Raw genomic sequence first — 22,362 nt, 5'->3', positions numbered from 1 at the left:
TCTTAGAACACGGTACACTGTACAGTACATTAGAACCTGCTTTATGTGAAATTTGCGTAATTTGCTTTTGCATAGTTCTGCAAAGTTTGGCAAAGTTTGGGAGAAATTGCGTGAAAGTATGCACAATTATGTGAAATGCAAAACTGAGGTTATGCACCAAAAATATAGCACAAAAACCACAAGCGCTGCAAACAGCAGTTGCGTGCTGGCCAAATGTGTTGTTCTGGTCTGCTCGCAGTAAATTGTTTCTGCAAATGGCGGGTAATTAAGCAACGTGGCATTATAGTGTAATCTCAGGAATTTCACGTTACAAGCGTAACAAAAATATTACATGAATTACATGAGATTATATCAGCATAACGGAAATTTCTCCCAGGCCTAATTACAGCATCAATTAGCGCCAAAAACATGGACATCACAGTGCACTTCGAAGATGACAGTAGGGATATGTAAAAAATGCTTTAAACCCCGTCCAAGAGGTGAGTCTTCCTCCCCCTTCCTCAACTTCAACTGCGTCCATCTGACCTTTTAAATCACACCACTGACAATGTGATTTGACCCCAGATTCATCAAAGTCATGTTTTGCAAGTCCTTAATAGCGATTTTTAAGGAATCGCTATTAAAGACTCTCAAAACGGGATGCATGTAGAAATCGCAATTTTTTTGCGAGTTCTACTGCTTCCTTATTTGCGATTCGCTAATTGCGAATCGCAAATAAGGAATGGCTGTCCCATTCATTCCTATGGGCCTAAAGGCCCATAGGAATGAATGGGAGTCATTCCTTATTTGCGATTCGCAAATAGCGAATCGCAAATAAGGAAGCAATTTCAAGAGTGCCATTTGGACACCCTGTAGCACCCCTGAAATGGTAATGTACACTGGTGTTGCGCACACACATGTCCAAAGGACATGTGTGTGTGTAACATACAACTTAGAAAAATGCACTAAAGTGCATTTTTCTAAGTTTTTGCTATTTACCACGTAGTTAGACTTCGCGGTAAATAGCGGCCCCAGATTGCGAATTCGCAATTTTAAAATTGTTCATGAATTGCATTTAAGGAATCTCATATTGAGATTCCTTAAATGCAATTATTCGCAATATTGCGATTTCTAGAATTGCCATTTTTGCATTTGGGATGATGAATCCCAAATGCAAAAATAGCGCTCGCAAAGGGCCAAATTCTCAGAATCTGGCCCTTTGCGAGCCGATTTTGGCTTGATGATTCTGGCTGTTAGTGCCTTAAAAAGTCGCAGTTTATTTAAACATAACATGGTTATACATTTCACAATTTTCATGGTCATTCATAAACATCCATGTCATCACATTTTATTGTCTTTGCAATTATCTCAGTACCTTCTTTTTCATTATGCGCTCTCAGAAAATCTAATTTCTGCGGAGGGGGCCCCAATGTCCGGGCCTCTGTTTCAGCAGTTCTAGGCTTCAAGTTGCTACCGAACTTGGTGGGTGTCCAGTAGGACCTGCCCGAGCTGCAAGTGCCATCCCGCTTGCCCTGGACCCCTTCTTGGCCACTCCCTGCTCCTCCGGGTCCCTGCTGTGTGACATCCCAAGGATCCTGTGTGAGCATTTCATCTATTCTGCCTGAGGCTGAGTCTCGCATCACATCTCGCTCCCTCAGTACCCCTGCCGGGAAGCATCCCCAGGGTTCTGCGGTAGCATCACATCGACTCTGTCTGTGGCTGTGTGCCGTCCTTAGCTCCCTCAGTGCCCCTGCCGTGAGGCATCCCAAGGACACAGTGTGAGCCTTCCATCTACCTCTAGTAATTTATCTCTTTTGTCTATCTTTCTTGGGTTTCTTCCGCCATGCAACCTACAGTTTCACGATCAGAGGGAGCTCCCCCTGTTCTGCCTCCCCCTTTTTCCTTTCTATGCGAAACCCAGCTGCTCTAGTACCCCCTTGAGTTGACCCTTTCTCTGGCCGCAACCATGTGTATCATGAACCCTTACATGTCCTGCCAGTCCCACTCAATCACTGGTCATGTCTGCATCTTCTCCCTGAAGGCCTCTTCGTATCTCAAGCAAGCCTCCCCCTGATACTTTTGCTGTGCATCGTGCACCTTCTGCTCATATAAAATGTGTGCTGCAGCACTCTGGGGGAACTTTTCAATGAAAATGCAAGCCCGAGTCCTGAACACTCTCAGCCAGTTCTTCAGTCACCTCTCTACCCTGGTTGTATGACAGTACAACGCGGGCTATTACCACGCGTGCCATTACAACGCTGTTTTTACAAAGCAAGTCGTTACAACGACTTGCGCTGTAAGCGCTGGATAGTGGAATAGTTTAATTTCTATTCCAACTCCAGCCCACGTTACAGTAGGGAAGGTGTTGGAATAGAAAATTAAACTATTCCTGGTCCAACAGCACCCTCCAGCGCAAGTCGTTGAAACGACTTGCGTTGTAAAAGCAGCGTAGTAATGGCAGCACGTGGTAATGCCCGTGTTGTAAAGGCTGTTCCCCCTCTACCCTAGGCTTCCGTCTTTCCCGCCTGTCATCTTCTTTTTTATTTTGCACAGTCAGGTCCAAGTCTGCCTCGCGCACGTCTAGCAGGGAAAAAATGTCTATAAATTCTTTCCTCCATATTCTTTCCTTTACTGTCAGTGGGACGAGATTGGCAAATCCCAGGAGTTTCGTGGTGGTGGGAGGCTCTCCCGGGGAGGGTCGGAGGTATTCCCTGGCCAGCTTCCCCTTCGGATCCAGGCCCTCTCCTGCTCCATTATCCAGTATTAGTAACCCTGGGGGATACTACCCCTCCCTGAGTGGTATCCTCAGGTCATGCTTTCTCATTCTGCTTTGCCTGTTGTTGGTTTTCGTTTCCCTTGCCCGTTGACCATTTCTCAACTCCCCCTTGCTTTGGTCTTTGTTCTGGCTCCTGGCTTCCTCCATTCCTTTCTGTATTCCATGGGGGGCCTCCCCCGAAGGGGGATCCTGCCCCAGGCCATTGCCACCAGGGCATCCTTGCCACTGGGTGAGCCAGTGCTTGCTCCCATGACTCATCTTGGAAACCCAGTTGATCCTATCCTTGCCCTGCCTGCCAGGGAGGATGTAGGGGCCAGGGCCCTTCCATTGTTAAATTGCTTACTTCTAGCTGCGTACCCAAGTGTACAATTTGTCCTGGTGCCCCTTCCACCGGGCCAGCGTGCTGCACCCTCCTCTGTCGCTTTGTGTGCGTTGCTTACCATCATCATCGTCAGCCATGTTGTTCTGCCCTTTGCATGATACCTGGGGGGCTGCCGTGCTAGCTACAGACCCCTCATCATCACTGCTCTCTTTGGTATCCGAGCTGGACACCATCTCAGGAGTTGCCTCCCTCCTATTCCTGGCCTGCGTGTTCTGATGTGAAACGACTCGTTATTGCATGGGATCTTCTACACAAAATTTATTTTAGATTTCACTAATTTGTAATAAATATTTTGTTGAAATTGGGCCCCTCCAGGTCTCTCATTTGACTGGAGCAGTGTACATACACACAAACACCCACACACACACACACCCATGCACACATGCACGGACCCACACATACCAACACACAACACACAACCACACACACACACTCACACACACGCACACACATGTACACACACACACATGCACACCCACCACATGCACACACCCACCCACACACATAAACATACTCTCTTGCTCTCTCTCTCTCGATTTTTGGAATTTATATTGTGAGATGCACTTACGAATGTGTTAGTTCTACCCATATTGATGAATTTTAGCATTTGCAAACTGAGCACTCGAACTGAAATTCTAGACACTCCATTCTTGGACAGTTTGCAAAAGTAGATAAACAACCACAAAGTCACATGTTTGTGGGGATCACACACCCATTGAAGCTTGTCTCCAACCCTGGATCTCAACCTGGAAATGCACACAAATACCATTGTGTTAAAGGAAGGAGTAAATGTTTTTCCTGGGGAAGTGGGGGAGAGAAAAATGAAATGGATAGAATACACTAATATTTAATGATGGTGGAGAATGAAGGAAGTTCTGCATGTGTAAAAATACATTTACAAATGTACATTTACGGAATATTGATGCACGCGTAATTTTTCCCTTAATGGGATTATTGCACAAAGATTATGCACTGGAGTGTTCCAGGAAATCTACTAACAAGACAGCCTTCCCGGTTTACTCATGACATTCTTCGTGATTCCCTGAGGGCCCATACCGTGTAATTGAAATGTTTGTGCTGTAATATGTGCTTCCTAATTAAAAAATGGCTGACTGCTCATTGGATCTAGTTTTGTGCTATTCCAAATAATTAAATTAAAAAATAATATCTAGAATAGAATCCTATTAAAGAAATCCTGTCTCAAAACTTTCCTGTGGGTATAACTTCACACAACTTTACTTTCTCTGGTGACCACAGGATGAAACCGCCATTGTGGCCCAACACCCCGATGGGGTGGTGATGGAATTCTTACCTCTGCTGTGCTAGGAAGGTGAACTCCCTTCCTCAAAATATATTTGCAAACCTTTTTCAGTATCAACAGTGGGAAGTGTTTGTCATTTGACTTGAGCGTACTTGTTGCGCACTTCAGATTTATCTAACAAGAGACTTCGGGGATTATTTACAAGTCCCTATCAGCACAGCAACGCCACTTTTTGCGACACCCCTGTGGCGATAGGGCCTTAGCCTTATTCACAAGGTGACGTAGCTTAACGCTGCCTTGTAAATAAGACCCCTTTCACGCTACACTTAGCGTGAAAGGAGCATGCAATGGGTGTTGTGGTGGGTGTTCCACCGCAACACCCATTGATTTTGACGCTGTCCCATATTTACAAGGGTGGCGTAAATGTGGGGCAGTGCCACAATTAAGACCAGAGAAAACCTAGTCTTAACATGGCGAAACGAGAAGAAATGGCACAGGGGCACAGTCCTTTCTGTTTGTCCTAATTGTACATGGATAGTCTATAAATATTAACAATGCATCCCCAAGTCACACATGCATGCAAGAGCACATAAAATTATACTACAAGAGAAGAACTTTAAGTTCTCCAAAATGCCTTTGTGAATGTGTTAAAAATGAAAGACTAGTGGAACGCTTTTCAGCAAAGTCATCCCCCAGAAGAGACCACTTTTGATTTTCATATCCCTTTTATGTTTCTTTTATTAATAAAGCACACATTTTTTCAGACGCCAGTCCATTAAACTTAAATACTGACATAAATAATAAAAGAAGATACAATCCATCAGCATTCTAAAATACATGTTTCAGGGTCAAAGCTCAACATTCTTAATTGCTTTAATAAAATCCCAATGCAAAGCGACACCGGGGAAGAGAATAAATCTCATTCGTTTTATTGCGGTTATCCAGAAAGATGTCCCATATTTTAAAATATTGATTGTATAAACTTATGGCATCATGCTAAAACAGAGACATGCCTGCCAATCAGCACTCAACAACTTAGCCCTGTCTTTAGTGATTTGCTTTGTGTTTACAACTCTGTCTCTGTAATATCATTTCACTGTGGAGGAACTCTTCAACCCTTGCTCTACCTTCGACCTGCAGATTTTATGTGGAAAATAGTCATGCTTAATGTCTGTTTCTTGGCTGCCATCCTATATCACCACTCTCCACCACATTGCATGGCTCCTTCAAACTATGGCACAAATTTATTAACACTTTGCACCATGTTGGCATTGCCTTTAAAGCACATACCTGCCACAAAATGTTGTGTAGGCCTTTACTTTCCAGATTTGAATTGGCAAGTTGGCCAAAGTAACGAAAAGTAGCACTAGGCCTCAAGGGGCATTCCACAGGTGCCACATGGGTCTTCCCATTGAACCACCAATGGGTTTTAAGGCAAAATTCCTATCTACTAACATTGATACACAGAGATTGGCACAAAAAACATACACCTCTTGGAGGCAGGCATAATGGGAGATCAATCTTCAAAACTTTTCAAATGTTTCTACTTTTGCATGTGTGCTGCACTGTACACAAAGTGGAAATAGTTATAAAGCATAGGGTGCTTATTTACAACCCCTTTGCTTCATTGGTACATCCCTTTTCTTGACCTACCGGTGGCGCAGTGGGCTGCCCCATATTTACAAGGCCATGCAAAGCCACCCTGCGTGACTTTTCATTGCCTCGTAAATACGGGCCCTTTTCACACACCACTTTGAGTGAAAGGGGCGTGCCATGGATGTTGCTGTGGTTGTTCCCATACAACACCCATGGATTCTGCAGCTTTCACAGATTTACAACATTTTATAAACCTGGGAATGCGTCAGAATTGTACGCCTCCCCAGGGATTCTGCAGCACACATAGAAAGAGGGAAAAGCTTCTTGTGTTTGTTTTTGTGCAGGAAGGTATACCTCCCTGCAGAAAAACAATCATTCCCGCAACACAGGCACCCTTGCACTTGGTGCAAGGGCGCCTGGGTTGGCGCATGGCAGCGAACCATGCGCCAACATAGGGGAAAGTACAGGGATGCGTCATAATGTTGTAAAGATGACACATCCCAGTGCTTTTAAAATTTCACAACTCGGTGCAGCAAAATGGCTTGCGGCACTGTGCTACATCATTTTGTTGTAAATAAGGCCCATAGTTTCATACTGGAAGAGTATCCTTCCAATACAAAACCTATGCCTGATAGAACGCATGCACCCTTGCACTTAGTTCGCCAGCTCATTGGGACAGAAAAACAGTGCCATATTTTAATGGGTAAAGAACAGTTTTTATGTACCTCTTTGACGCAACACAGTACAGCAACTTTGGTTGCTGTGCTGCATTGTGCCAAAAGTTAGTACATTTGTCCCACAGTGTTCCTCTTAGAACACGGTACACTGTACAGTACATTAAAACTAACCCTGGGCGGGCAACTTCGCTACGCCCACGAAGTGGGCGTAGTGTTGCCTACTTCGCCCTTTGCGAAGCAGGCAACACTACGCCCACTTCGTGGGCGTAGCGAAGTTGCCCGCCACCCGCCTCCCTCCCGCCCTCCCTAAATGCTTACATTAATATAGAAATGAAGTATAAATCCACTTACCTTGTCCGCCGCGTCCCCGGGGCTCCCGCTCGTCATCGCGCCGCCGGCGCGCGCGTCTTGGATTCTAATGCGCATGCGCGGCTGCCCTCGCATCCGCATTTCTCATGAGAAATGCGCATGCGCGGGCGGCCGCGCATGCGCATTAGAATCCAAGACGCGAGCGCCGGCGACGCGATGACGAGCGGGAGCCCCGGGGACGCGGCTGACAAGGTAAGTGGATTTATACTTCATTTCTATATTAATGTAAGCATTTAGGGAGGGCGGGAGGGAGGCGGGTGGCGCGTAGTGGGGCTACGCGAAGTGCGTGGGTGGGCGTAGTTTTTTGCCCACTTCGCGTAGCTTTGCGAAGCCCCACTACGCCCACCCTTAATTAAAACTTGCTTTATGTGAAATTTGCGTAATTTGCTTTTGCATAGTTCTGCAAAGTTTGACTTAGTTTGGGAGAAATGGCGTGAAAGTATGCACAATTATGTGAAATGCAAAACTGAGGTTTTGCACAAAAAATATAGCACAAAAACCACAAGTGGTGCAAACAGCAGATGCGTGCTGGTCAAATGTGTTTGCTCGTAGTAAATTGTTTCTGCAAATGGCGGGTAATTAAGCAACGTGGCATAATAGTGTCATCTCAGTAATTTCACGTTACAAGCGTAACAAAAAAATTACATGAATTTCATGAGATTATATCAGCATAACGGAAATTTCTCCCAGGCCTAATTACAGCATCAATAAGCGCCAAAAACAGGGACATCACAGTGCACTTCGAAGATGACAGAAGGGAGCTGTAAAAATGCTTTAAACCCCGTCCAAGAGGTGAGTCTTCCTCCCCCTCCCTCAACTTCAACTGCGTCCATCTGACCCTTTAAATCACACCACTGACAATGTGCTTTGGTGCCTTAAAAAGTCGCAGTTTATTTACATACCATAGTTATACATTTCATAGTTTTCATGGTCATTCATAAACATCCAAGTCATCACATTTTATTGTCTTTGCAATTATCTCAGTACCTTCTTTTTCATTATGCGCTCTCAGAAAATCTAATTTCTGGGGAGGAGGCCCAAAGTCCAGGCCTCTGTTTCAGCAGTTCTAGGCTTCAACTTGCTACCGAACTTGGTGGGTGTCCAGTAGGACCTGCCCAGGCTGCAAGTGCCGTCCCGCTTGCCCTGGACCCCTTCTTGGCCCCTCCCTGCTCCTCCGGGTCTCTGCCGTGTGACATCCCAAGGACCCTGTGTGAGCATTTCATCGATTCTGCCTGAGGCTGAGTCTCGCATCACATCTCGCTCCCTCAGTACCCCTGCCGGGAAGCATCCCCAGGGTTCTGCGGTAGCATCACATCGACTCTGTCTGTGGCTCTGTGCCGTCCTTAGCTCCCTCAGTGCCCCTGCCGTGAGGCATCCCAAGGACACAGTGTGAGCCTTCTATCTACCTCTAGTAATTTATCTCTTTTGTCTCTTTCTTGGGTTTCTTCCGCCATGCAACCTACAGTTCCACGATCGGAGGGAGCTCCCCCTGTTCTGCCTCCCCCTTTTTCCTTTCTATGCGAAACCCAGCTGCTCTAGTACCCCCTTGAGCTGACCCCTTCTCTGGCCGCAACCATGTGTATCATGAACCCTTACATGTCCTGCCAGTCCCACTCAATCACTGGTCATGTCTGCATCTTCTCCCTGAAGGCCTCTTCGTATCTCAAGCAAGCCTCCCCCTGATACTTTTGCTGTGCATCGTGCACCTTCTGCTCATATAAAATAAGTGCTGCGGCACTCTGGGGGAACTTTTCAATGAAAATGCAAGCCAGAGTCTTGAACGCTCTCAGCCAGTTCTCCAGTCACCTCTCTACCCCAGGCTTCCGTCTTTCCCTCCTGTCATCTTCTTTTTTGTTTTGCACAGTCAGGTCCATGCCTGCCTTGCGCACTTCTAGCAAGGAAAAAATGTCTATAAATTCTTTCCTCCATATTCTTTCCTTTACTGTCAGTGGGATGAGATTGGCAAATCCGAGGCGTTTCGTGGTGGTGGGAGGCTCTCCCGGGGAGGGTCGGAGGTACTCCCTGGCCAGCTTCCCCTCAGGTCCGGGCCCTCTTTTGCTCCATTATCCAGTATTAGTAACCCCGGGGAATGCCACCCCTCCCTGAGTGGTCTCCTCAGGTCTTGCTTTCTCATTCTGCTTTTCCTGTTGGGGGTTTTCTTTTCCTGTGCCTGTTGACCATTTCTCAACTCCCCCTTGCTTTGGTCTTTGTTCTGTCTCCTGGCTTCCTCCATTCCTTTCTGTATTCCATGGGGGCCTCCCCAAAGGAGGATTCTGCCCCAGGCCATTGCCACCAGGGCATCCATGCCACTGGGTTAGCCAGTCCTTGCTCCCATGACTCCTCTTGGAAACCCAGTTGATCCCATCCTTGCCCTGCCTGCCAGGGAGGATGTAGGGGCCAGGGCCCTTGCATTGCTAAATTGCTTACTTCTAGCTGCGTACCCAAGTGTACAATTTGCCCTGGTGCCCCTTCCACCGGGCCAGCGAGCCGCACCCTCCTGCACCCTCCCCTGTCGCTTTGTGTGCGTTGCTTACCGTCATCATCGTCGGCCATGTTGTTCTGCCCTTTGCATGATTCCTGGGGGGCCGCCGTGCTAGCTACAGACCCCTCATCATCACTGCTCTCTTTGGTATCCGAGCTGGACACCATCTCAGGAGTTGCCTCCCTCCTATTCCTGACCTGCGTGTTCTGATGTGAAACGACTCATTATTGCATGGGATCTTCTACACAAAATTTCTTTTACATTTCACTAATTTGTAATAAATATTTTGTTGAAATTGTGCTCCTCCAGGTCTCTCATTTGACTGGAGCAGTGTACAAACACACACACACACACCCATGCACACATGCACGGACCCACACATACCAACACACAACACACACAGACACACACTCACACACACACACACATTTACACACACATGCACACCCACCACATACACACACCCACTCACACACATAAACATACTCTCTTGCTCTCTCTCTCTCTTTTTCTCTCTCTCGATTATTGGAATTTATATTGTGAGATGCACTTACGAATGTGTTAGTTCTACCCATATTGATGAATTTTAGCATTTGCAAACTGAGCACTCGAACTGAGATTCTAGACACTCCATTCTTGGACAGTTTGCAAAAGTAGATAAACAACCACAAAGTGACATGTTTGTGGGGATCACACACCCATTGAAGCTTGTCTCCAACCCTGGATCTCAACCTGGAAATGCACACAAATACCATTGTGTTAAAGGAAGGAGTAAATGCTTTTTCTGGGGAAGTGGGGGAGAGAAAAGGGAAATGGATAGAATACACCAATATTTAGTGATGGTGGAGAATCAGGAATTTCTGCAGGTGAAAAAATACATTTACAAATGTACATTTACGGAATATTGATGCACACGTAATTTTTCCCTTAATGGGATTATTGCACAAAGATTATGCACTGGAGTGTTCCAGGAAATCTACTAACAAGACAGCCTTCCCGGTTTACTCATGACATTCTTCGTGATTCCCTGAGGGCCCATACCGTGTAATTGAAATGTTTGTGCTGTAATATGTGCTTTCTAATTAAAAAATGGCTGACTGCTCATTGGATCTAGTGTTGTGCTATGTCAAATAATTAAATTAAAAAATGATATCTAGAATAGAATCCTATTAAGGAAATCCTGTCTCAAAACTTTCCTGTGGGTATGACCTCACACAAATTTACTTTCTCTGGTGAACACAGGTTGCAACCGCCATTGTGGCCCAACACCCCGATGGGGTGGTGATGGAATTCTTACCTCTACTGTGCTAGGAAGGTGTACTCCCTTCCTCAAAATATATTTGCAAACCTTTTTCAGTATCAACAGTGGGAAGTGTTTGTGATTTGACTTGAGCGTACTTGTTGGGCACTTCTGATTTATCTAACAAGAGACTTCGGGGCATATTTACAAGTCCCTATCGGCACAGCAACGCCACTTTTTGCAACACCCCTGTGGCGATAGGGCCTTAGCCTTATTCACAAGGCAATGTGGCTTAACACTGCCTTGTAAATAAGACCCCTTTCATGCTACACTTAGCGTGAAAGGGGCGTGCAATGGGTGTTGTGGTGGGTGTTCCACAGCAACACCCATTGATTTGGACGCTGTCCCATATTTACAAGGGTGGTGTAAATATGGGGCAGTGCCACAATTAAGACCAGAGAAAACTTTGTCTTAACATGGCGAAATGAGAAGAAATGCTTTATTACTGTTTGTTTATGTGCAGGAAGGCACACCTTCCTGCACATAAACAATCCTTCCCTGCCGCACGCCTGCGTTGGCGCTTTGCAGCTACATTTAGTGCCAGCTCGAAAGGAAAGGCAAGTGTGCACTGTATTCTTGTGAATAAGACACATCCCCGCGTTTGAAAACTGTTGGAGTGTGGCGGTAGCCTTCTTGACTTAACGCAGCGCTCTGACAGTTTCCTAGTAAATATGCTCCTTCATGCTGAAAAAGTTGCGCATGCGCAAACATGCATGCATACATTTTGAAGTCACACACAAACTCTGATTCATGCATGCAGGCTTGGAAACACACATTTCAAAACAGCCATGGAATAATAGGCCCTGGGCAGTGCGAAAAATGTGAACGTCATCACCAGTGACTTGCAACAGCACCATAAATCCTGACAAGGAAGGAAAATGGCGGCTCCGTGGACACTGGTAGGGTAGTAAAAGATAGTTCTAGTTGGATATCAGCAGATTCCTCATAACTCTTTGCCTCAGTACTTTTGCACCTGGTGCATCCCTCGGCCTTAGTCATTGCGCCCACCAGGGGCGAACTGGGAAACAAAACCGGCCCCGGCAAAGTGCTCGGCCGGCTCCCCTTCCCCACTCGGGGGGGGTTGGGAGTGCCGCCGAGCTCTTTGACGGGGCCCAAAACCGGCCCCCACCCGTGCAGCGCACCCGGGGATTGCCCGGTGCCCGCTATGGCCAGTCCTGGCCTGGCGCCCACTTAGTGCGGACACGCATGCAGGCTTCTTAAATTAGGTGTATTTGAAGGACGCCTCATCTGTCTTCCTAATGCAGAAGTGAATATATGATGGAACCACAGCTGTGAGGTGAAGCGCAGGCCAAGTGATCTGCTCGCTTTCGCGCCAGCAGATTTCACTTGCTCAATGACTCACAGGCTCTCCTGCAGCTCAGGAGACGACAGATGAAGAGGAAAGGCAGGTAAGGAGGGAGAAAGCGCAGAGTTGAATATTAAATAACAACTGGACTATTTCTTCTGTCCAATATACCAGCAAACAGGAAAAACGAAAGGCAGAGGTACGTCTCAAACAAGGTCCTCAATTGATGATTTGGCGCTTAAATTTAGGATAACATTTAGAAGGCTTTTTGAAACGAATGAATGACAGTTTACATCTAATGTAAGAAGACAAGTTTGATGCAATTTGTGCAAATTCCAGGGACATTTTTGACAAACTTAGGGGCAAATTAGTTCAAATTTGATGAGATTTTAAGATGTAAAATGGTCGCATTTGAAAAGTACTTTAGCAAATTTCAGTGAAGTATAATAGGTTTTAGCAAACATTTTGGTGACAGTTCTTTTGTTTTGGGGTGAGTGGATAAATGCCAGTGGAATCATTTAGAGGTCTCTTTCACAACTATGACCAATCGCCTCCACCGGCGATGCACTTGTTCCTTCAGGTGTGATCCATGCTGACACAGGCAGCCTTCTTGTGTATAGAGATCAAGCAGGGTATTTTAAGAGCTCTATCTTCTCTTTAGAGACTTTTCCCGCCACGTATCTCCAATAGCCACTTCTGAATCATCCTACTAGTTACAATGGGCTTAAAACATGAATCGGAAACTCCAAGTTTCTGAGCATCAACAGAGTAGACATTTCACAACCATACGTCTGCAAGGATGGATCGATGGATGCCACATTCTTGTTACTCTCAGGTCACAGGTAGCACACAATGTCACGTGTAGCTACACACCAAAGCCGATGTGACAAGTGTTGTGATAGCTCTATGACAGCATTTCCTTGATATAGGGTGCATCAATAGCACACCCACACAACCACTGAGAAGGCAGAGCGGACACAGCCATCTCCTTTAACCGCCAAGGTTTCACCAAGTCCAGCGTCCATATGGTATGCAAGGCCAATCTATTCTTCAATGTATTCTGTAAATGTTTTCCAGGTTCTTAGCATGATGCAGCAGCTCTGGGTGTCAGTTGAGTGTCCACAAGAATGCAAAGACATAGACTGTATTATATTGTGTTATATTGTGCATTTAAGTAGCACTTTCCTACCACTCATGAGATTCAAAGAGCTTTCTTGATGGACCGATAAGTAGCTCTTCAGTTTGCTATGCATGGTAGGAAGAGTGATAGTTTGAAGCACTGCCTATCGGTTATATGTATGATGTTGTGCATGAGGTTCAGAGTTATGCTTTCATCTGCCATTGTAGGCATTAAACAGGTCCTTATGCATGAAGGTGAGATGAATAACAAGTTTATCCTCTTCGGTGCTCATGACGAACGGTTCCGTCATGAGCGTCGGTTGGCCTGTGCTTATGACGGAACCGTTCCGTCATGAGCCCGTTGGCTCATTAGAACGCTCAGCACAGCGCGAAAATTCGCGCCACGCTGAAGCGGTTAAGGAATCAGATCACACTATGCTTACTTGTAAATATTGTAACCAAATCCAGTCATATCCTATCTGAGGACTACCCACATCTTAATTGATTGCCAGAATTAGATGAATGCTGATTATTCCTATTTTCACAGAGAGGGAGTTCCTAAGTCTGAATCAATATAAAAAGAAAGAGGTACGTCTCATGCATGTTTTTGAAATGGGGACGGATCAAGAATCTGGCCACTCTGGATATGAGATTGCTCTTTTTAGGATAGATTTTTATTTTAGGATGATTGGTCAGGGGAACAGCCATTACAACGCGGGTTTTACCACTCATTGCTTTTACATCGCATGCATTACAACGCATGCAATGTTACAACGCGTGGTAAAACCACGCATACCATTACATTGCATGCACTTTTACAACGCATGTGTTGTAATGTGTAATGGCGGTGGCGGGGGCGGCTATCCACGTCGTTGTGAGGAACCTTAGGCTGTTTCCTCACAACAACGTGCAGCAAGCAGGAAGGAGGAAGCAGGATCCGACGGCGACGCTGGAGAGGAGAGAGGTAAGGGGGTTTGTGCATGGGGTGGGGGTTACTTTTGTAGGGTTTAGGGTCGTTTAAAAGTAGTGTGGTTATGTTTGTGTTGTGTGTGTTTTTTTAAAATCGTTTTAGTGTGTGTTGTGCTGTTGTCGTGTTTGTTTAGTGTAGTGTATTAGGGAGGGTAGTGTAGTGTTTATGTAGTGTAGTGATTTAGGTTTTAGGGTAGTGTAGTGTTTAGTGTAGTGTATTAGTGTTTAGGGTAGTGTTGTAGTGTTTATGTAGTGTAGTGATTTAGGTTGTAGTGTAGTAGTGTTTGTGTAGTGTAGTGTTCAGGGTTTAGGGTAGAGTAGTAGTGTTTGTGTAGTGTACTGTTTTAGGGTTTAGGGTAGTGTAGGGGTGAGAGTAGTGTGGGTAGCGTAGTAGTGTTTTAGGGTTTAGGGTAGTGTAGGGGTGGGAGTAGTGTGGGTAGCGTAGTAGTGTTTTATGGTTTAGGGTAGTTTAGGGGTGGGAGTGGTGTGGGTAGTGTAGTAGTGGTTTAGGGTAGTGTAGGAGTGGGAGTAGTGTGGGTAGTGTAGTGTGGTAGTGTTTTTGGGTTGGGTTAGTGTAGGGGTGTAGGGGTGGGAGTAGTGTGGGTAGTGTAGTGTGGTAGTGTTTTTGGGTTGGGGTAGTGTAGGGGTGGCAGTAGTGTGTTGTGTAGGTGTAGGGGTAGGGATGTCACTTACCTTGCATACTTTTACCACAAGTAAGGCTTTACCACGCATGCCTTTGCGTTGTAATGGCATGCGTGGTAAAGGCATCCTCGTGGTAAAAGTATGCGATGTAATGGTATGCGATGTCATTGACAATGTATTGACATACATTCATTGGTCATGTCCATGTCCAAGGAGAAAGCCTTGACAAAATTCTTCTTGGACTGGTTGCCAGTGACATGGAGGGCGTCTGTAATGGGATCAGCTTTGGTGAGAGTATTACTGGCTGCAGCATTCTGGATTTGTTTGAACCTGCTAATTAGGTACTTTGAGATTCCAATATAGAACCCATTGAAATGGTCAAGACATTACAACAATAGAGCTACTGAGCTTGGACCCTCCAGGAGAATGCTGGGTGATAAAATATACTGCACAGTATTCTCATGGAGAATTCTAGGTGATAAAAGATACTGCACATGCATCAAGGTTATATCTCCAGAGGCCATGAGCTGATTGGGTCACATTTTTGCTATGATCACAGCGGAAGGTCTCAGTTTTAGGGAATTTTAGTTTCAGGCGATTCTGAAACAATAAATTGTGTACATACACCATGGAGGAAGTGGGCGAGGGGTGAAGATCCCAAGTCTGAGTGTTTGTCCAATTTGAGAATGATTTGGGTATTGTAAGAGTAGTTGGAATAGGTAAGTGTGAAAAAGCTCTGAGAGTGGGGACAGTTACGCTTAGAAGCATTTTTTTCAGGCTCCAACCCTGTTTCAAGAGCTTGATGCTTGTGCTTTATACAGTGTAGTAACTTTACACTCAGAAATGGTCAAAAGTAGTAAAGGTACTGCAATGTAATCATGAAGTGCAAGAGCAAATTTGTATGTGTAGATGTACTCGAATGTACGTTTAACTGTGTGATTAGACTAATGAGGTTTAGCATATTCACTCTGCTTCTATGAAATGGGTTCTTGATTGACTTCCCTAAGATGATAATTTGGATTCAATTAACTCTAATTGATGAGTAGAGCACACAAACCACTAACACCACACTGCATCACTACAAAAGCCCTTATCCCACACAACTCCCAGTTCCATCCACGAGTCTCAATGGATTGAAGCTGAGTATAGGGATGATGATACCCTACCATAGCTAGTCAAATAACATTAAAAAAATATATATATATATTATTGAATCTTGGGATTAGTAAATTTCTTTAGTATTAGGGAAGCTTCATGGTTCTGGAGCTTATCAGCCAAAAATAAAGGCTCCCTTATGAAAGGTTCCTTGTTGGTAATATCAGAAATACTGAACGATAATGTAATGGCTTATTTAATGGCATTAATTAGTACAGGTGTAGCGGTGTGAGAGTAATGTGATCAGATGTAAAGTCGGCATGTGTTAACAAAGCAACCTAATGCGAACTGCTCTTAAGAGGGGATATTTTTTAAACAAGTTTACTGCAAAGTAGAGTAGCTCTACTCCCGAAAAATCAAAGCATTTCTATCACATTCAGGCTTCTGGTCTTCAACATGAAGTCTGAATTTGATAGAAATGCTTTGATTTTCAGTTTAGAAGTAAAAGTTGATAAGAACAAGAATGAAACAAATAAAAAATGTGAAAATTTAAACACAAATCAAAATCAAGCATGAATTCAAGTAAGGGGGCGAAGAATGATACCAGACCTAATTGGTGGGTGGTGATATCCAATCATGGAAGAGGTGAGACAGAAAATAAGAACAAACTGCAATGATAAGTTTCCTCACTAATTTGGAAAACACATATTTGATGCGGTAAAAAATAAGACACTTTCTTCGATATTAAAAGGAATAACGGGTTCTTAATATTACATAACACTCCTAGGCAGAAACTGAACATTAAGGCAAGGAATTACAGTCATACAGAAAGTAGCACAAAACACCAAAACTGTATTTAGCCCTTGATATACCTCCAACTCTTATGCATCTAATGCAACCAGATCAACGTGTTAACTCTAGAGATGAAATCCCTCTAATCATGTAAACAGCACTCATTTGCAGGTCTTTAATCCAACATATATACCAGTACCAGCTCTTCTCTGCAGGCCTTTACTGCGATTCATAAGACAGAGGGCCCGATTTTAAAAAGTAGCCTGAGACAAAATCATAACTTTACGACTTTCGGTATTCACAGAATGCCTTTAGGAGTACTAAAGTTAGGATTTTGTCTCAGATAATTTAACTTTGTCTTAAAATTAATTTAAGACCAAAATTTAAGATTAACTGGGCTAAACCTTAACTTTAGTACTCCTAAAAGCCTTCTGTGAATACCGAAAGTCGTAAAGTTAGGATTTTGTCTCTGATTACTTTTGCGAATCTGGCCCAGAGTCTTCACTCCTCTTCAGAACCTTAGTACATTTTTTAAGAGCAGAATTATCTCCCCTATGGAGGACCTTATTAGGTTTTATAAAAATACAATCAACTCTTTCCTGCAGGACTTCGTTAATTTTTAGGACACGGTCACCAGTGCTCTGCCAATCATCAGTGTATTTTAAAGGACAGAACTATGGTGTGTGTTACCTCTTGGACACAAGATCTCATTTGAACTGTGCACACCCTCATTAGATGCACCCATCCTGGATAGGGGCTGTGTGCCTAATTACCCCCAAAAAATGGTTTTTCATCAGACCATTTCTAACACTCAATTAGTGCATGCGCAGGAGTTAAGAGTCTCAATGTCCAATTTGTCAAGGATTTGACGATGGACCCCCAAGTATCTGGTCTTATGAGAATCAGTTTCCATACCTAGCTTAGCCACAGTGGGCCTTATCCACAAAGGTAAACTTACACTTTTGGTGTAAGTTTACTATGGTTTGCTAGTCACAAACTACAAAGGTAATTTTACGTGTAGTTTTTTTACGACTACAGAGACTGTCCTATCTTTCAATGTGTGGAATGCGCAACAATTGTAAGAATACTACATGTGTAACTACACTCGTAGTTTGTACATAGCAAAGAAATTGTAAACTTACACCAAAAGCTTAAGTTTACCTTTATGAATAAGGTCAGAGAGTCACTGTGCATATTGTACAACTTTTCTTTATCTCAATTCTGTTACTGGAGCCTAATTTCCCTCTCTAAGAACCAACGTAACCATAAAAGAAGCAGAGCTTGACCTGTCACCCATGGAAACATGTTCAAACCAGCCTAATATCTCACTTTGAGAATGATTAGAAAGTATAAGCCCATCCCTTTTGGGGAGGGGGGGAGTGGTGCAGGGGTACTATGTATCCAACCGAGGAGAACTTTAAAAAAAAATAGTAAATACAATGCCCATTGTATCACAATTTGTCAAATATATTTTCTAAAATCTGTAGGACTTGCAGGCAGTTCAGAAGGTGAACTTATAAAAATGTATTACAATGCTTCTTAATGTACCACAGTACCAGGAGCAATATTTTATAGCAGAATCTATATTTATGCCTATAAGGGAATTTTGTGCTAGCTAGCAATAAAACAGATGTCAGAGGAAGTAAACTTTTATGCCATTGAAATTATATGATTATCTTACTCAAAATATAGAGATAGAGGAATGCTTCTAATGTTCACTTCTGTGCCAGGATATTATTCCAATTACTGCTGTGTACAATTTAATGACTGAGACTATCAAAACATGTGTTGGCACTCTGAGGGCTAAATGTAGACAGCCTATCCAGCCATTAAACCATCACTGTAGCTTGACGCCCAGGATGGTGAGTGGCCTGATACATTTGGAATGTCCCACTCAACATATAACACAACACAACACAACACAACATAACATAACATAACATAGCATTACTCAACATGGTGCATTTAGCATGTTGATGGGAAATATAAATCAAAGTGGGCTTAGGGGGCAGGATGAGTCCAGACTGGCTCCCAACCCCATGTGGGGTGGCACTAAGGTACCCCCACTAGCATCAAAATTAAGATTTTGAAAACAATATTTTCATTGTGGAAGTCACAAATCCTGATGCTCCCTCGCTTTTATGGATACCTAATACATTGCTTTTGACCTCACAATATTTATACCAATAAATACAGTAACTAAGAGGAGAATATAATAAAATATCAACACACAAAAAAGCCTTGAGGCTACCCTCAAATGAAACCCAATAGTAAGGTCACAACCATAGGCCAGCTGGTACACAGAGTAACTCAGGCTGATGATATGCCACTGCAAGCAATTGGAGCTCAAATGGAGAACAATTCAAGACACCAGAAACAAAGACACCTTTAGATCCACCCCACCCTAAGATGCTTCCACAAGCAGATACGGAACGTCAAGCGCACAACTCTTGCAGATCACATAGACACCAGCTCTAACATCAGCAACAAAATCTTCACCATCATAAAAGATTTAACTGTGCCTCCTGCTGCCTCCAGCAACATCACTCCCCTCACATGACCATGGCAATATGCTCTTGGAATTCTTCTGTAACAAAATCACCTCCATATACAGCAACTTCAACCTTAAACTGGACTCTTTCACCGCCACAACTCCACTGGTTTAGAATTGTGTTATATAACATGACTCTTAGATTTGTTACTGAAGATTGTTAAGTACCACAGACTCCTTCAAAGACACATGTATTACCACAAGCAAGCCTCACAAGTCCACAACCATTTTACGAGAAGTCAGAAATCTAAACATCTCTTTGCAAGATTTCACTCCTTCAAGAGCCTTACTACCAGGGCTCATACATCCAATAACTTCTGAATTCATAACTCTCACAGCTTCACTACCAGGTCTTGTGGTATCGGATTTTCATAAACAGGGAATGTAACCTTCAGATCTTTTAAAACAAGTTAAATAAATGTCACAGTTTCTTCACAAGGGCTTCAAATTTTAGTACACCAAGGAACGCAGCTCAAATTTCTTACCTGAAAAATTGCTATCCAGGCGTAACCTATGTTATCAAAATTAATAGCTCCTTTGTGCGGATTCACCTCCCCTGTCTTGCAAGTGTTATAATATTGGTTCCAGTTTATACAGCTGTTCCTGGTGCCATGATCCATATGGAACCAGTTGTGGTTTTCCAAGTCCGCGCTAAGCGAGCATTCCAACCCATATTCTTTCTTCGGAGGGAGATCGTGGCACCTCAACATGCCATTGTCGCGGACGGTGGAGCAGATAAAGGGGTTGTCTTCGCTTTCATCTAATTGATAATAAGGTCGTAGAGAGGAGAGGTTGTAAGTCCTAGAAGGACGAAGAGAAGAAAGGAAAGAATGAATGATTTAACGTGCTCCTCCTTTATCACAGATTGTCAAGCATATATACTCTGTACCAAGTCTCCGAATCATGCACTGGAAGAAGATATGCTTCTTTCATATGGCCTCCATACCTTGACGTAAGCGAATGAGCATCTGGAAATACAAGCCAATAGTTGAAATACATAACTCAGAGAGACAGCTGAGCCACTTTGCAGGGTCCCACTTATCTATGCATCACCATATCCTCACAGAGGTAGAGTCAAATTAGACAAGCAATGGCAAAACCAATAATATGCAAATGTATGTAAACAACATTTGTAAATTTATGTGTTATCATATTCCAGCCAGACCTATTAACATGGCAAAAGCTTACTTATTAGTGTGTGTTTTTTTAAAGCCTCCAGCGTTGAAATAACTAAACAAAAAAACTGCTAACGTTATGCATTGCAGGTAAAACAACTCAATCAATGTGTGATTATTCTGAGTACGTTTGAGATGTAAATACTTTCTCATGTATTTCAATGCTAGCACTCCATAGGAGGCAGATTGAAACACCTGGCACAAAAGTATGATGAGAAAGGCCACTGTAAGTATATTTTTAAATATTGTTAACAATAGGTAATAGAGAAAGCTGCACTGTTAAGCCAGACTAACAAATGAGATAGCAACCATCTGACAGTCTGCCATTCTGCCGTATAGAAGCAAATATTCCAGGAATCAATAAGTCCACACTAGTCCAATATAACGGAATTTTATGTAGGAAAACTGGGACTTTAATTCACTGTAAGCATAAGAACTACCGTCCAAAGTATTCATATGCAACTTTCCTATATGCAACTGTGCATGTTGAGGGAATCCTAAAGTCCACAAGCTGTATTACCCAGGCACACTATTAAAACACACAACACATTTAAGATCATCACCAAACTTTTCCAGTTTAGCGTGAATTTGAGGAATTCTGGACGCCATCAAATATACCCATAGCATCAGAGTCCACTGTTTGACATGTGTCTTTTAATAGAGTTAACCATATGTCCCAATTCATCTGCTCCACCATGTGTGCAGCTGTACATTTAAAGGAGGTAATGCCTCTTAAACCACTCCACCCCTATTGCTATCTCAAAACGCTGCCAGCTTCTTCTTTCCAGCCATCCTGCCAGAAATATGCATAGGATCACGCATCTCAACCAGTCTCTTACTCTCAGGGTTCCTGCCAGTGTGCCACCATATCAAGGACACGAATATTGACTTACACACTTATTGGCTCCACAATGTCAATTAACAATATATTGTCAAGGCAGACATATTTTGGGGCGAATAGAAGTATTGTGCATAAATCCACATTTATTTACCATGACAATATGTTTGTAATCAGTACTACAGAGTCAATAAAACAGAGGTCAATGCTTAAACATTGATATTATGGTAGAACACCATGAGAACGCAGATTAACAATTGTGTCATAGTGATGCTACCATGGAAATTAACAATATCAAAGGCTTTTTCCTGCCAAATTAGCAAATTAGAACCCTACAAATAGAATCAAACGGGCACATGCATCAACATTGGAGTTTGCGATTCCTTAATTGCGAAAAATAATGAATCGCAAGTAATGAATCGCAAACTCAATGCTTTAAGAAATCGCAAAATAAATTGTGATTTCTTAATTTTCCTTAATTGCGATTCACATTTTGCAAATCGCAATTAAGGAATCCCTTCCCATTGAGTCCTATGGGCCTAGAGGCCCATAGGAATGAATGGGAAGCCATTCTTATTTTGCGATTCGCAATTAAGCAATCGCAAAATGAGAATGCTATTTCAAGGGTGCAGGGGGGGTCCAAAGGACCCCCCTCTGCACTACTGAAATTTAACTTTAAGATCATTTTTCACACACACATGCCCCAAGGGCATGTGTGTGTCTTAAATGAAACTTTGAAACATGCACTTTTGTGCATTTTTCAAAGTTTTCGCAAATTACCATGAAGTTGAACTTCATGGTAATTTACCTCTCCCAATTTGCGAATTCGCAAATTCAAAAGTGTGATGCTTTGCATTTAAGAAATCTGAAATTGCGATTTCTTAAATGCAATCGCAATTTAAGAAATCGCAACATAATTGCGATTCCTTAAATTGCGAATTTTTTAAAAAAATGATGCATCCCAATAAAGGAAATTGCATTCGCAAACGGCCGAATTTTGCGATTCACACCGTTTGCGAATGCAATTTCCTTTGATGCATGTGGGCAATATAT

At 43.4% G+C, this 22,362-nt stretch overlaps 1 protein-coding gene across 1 annotated transcript in view; it reads right to left on the bottom strand.

Annotated features, from left to right (window-relative positions):
• LOC144786174 (voltage-dependent T-type calcium channel subunit alpha-1H-like) overlaps positions 1-22,362 on the bottom strand; it is a 1,055,750-nt gene that overhangs the window by 852,048 nt on the left and 181,340 nt on the right. The window contains exon 5 of the mRNA XM_078665169.1: positions 19,782-20,097. Coding sequence (XP_078521295.1) covers positions 19,782-20,097 — 316 coding nt within the window. The remainder of the gene's footprint in view (positions 1-19,781; positions 20,098-22,362) is intronic.

This window comes from Lissotriton helveticus, chromosome 10 (assembly GCF_964261635.1).
Source record: "Lissotriton helveticus chromosome 10, aLisHel1.1, whole genome shotgun sequence".
NCBI classification, from domain to species: Eukaryota; Metazoa; Chordata; class Amphibia; order Caudata; family Salamandridae; genus Lissotriton; species Lissotriton helveticus.
The sequence above is the reverse complement of the archived record's forward strand: the minus strand, read 5'-3'. Positions and strand labels throughout refer to the sequence as shown.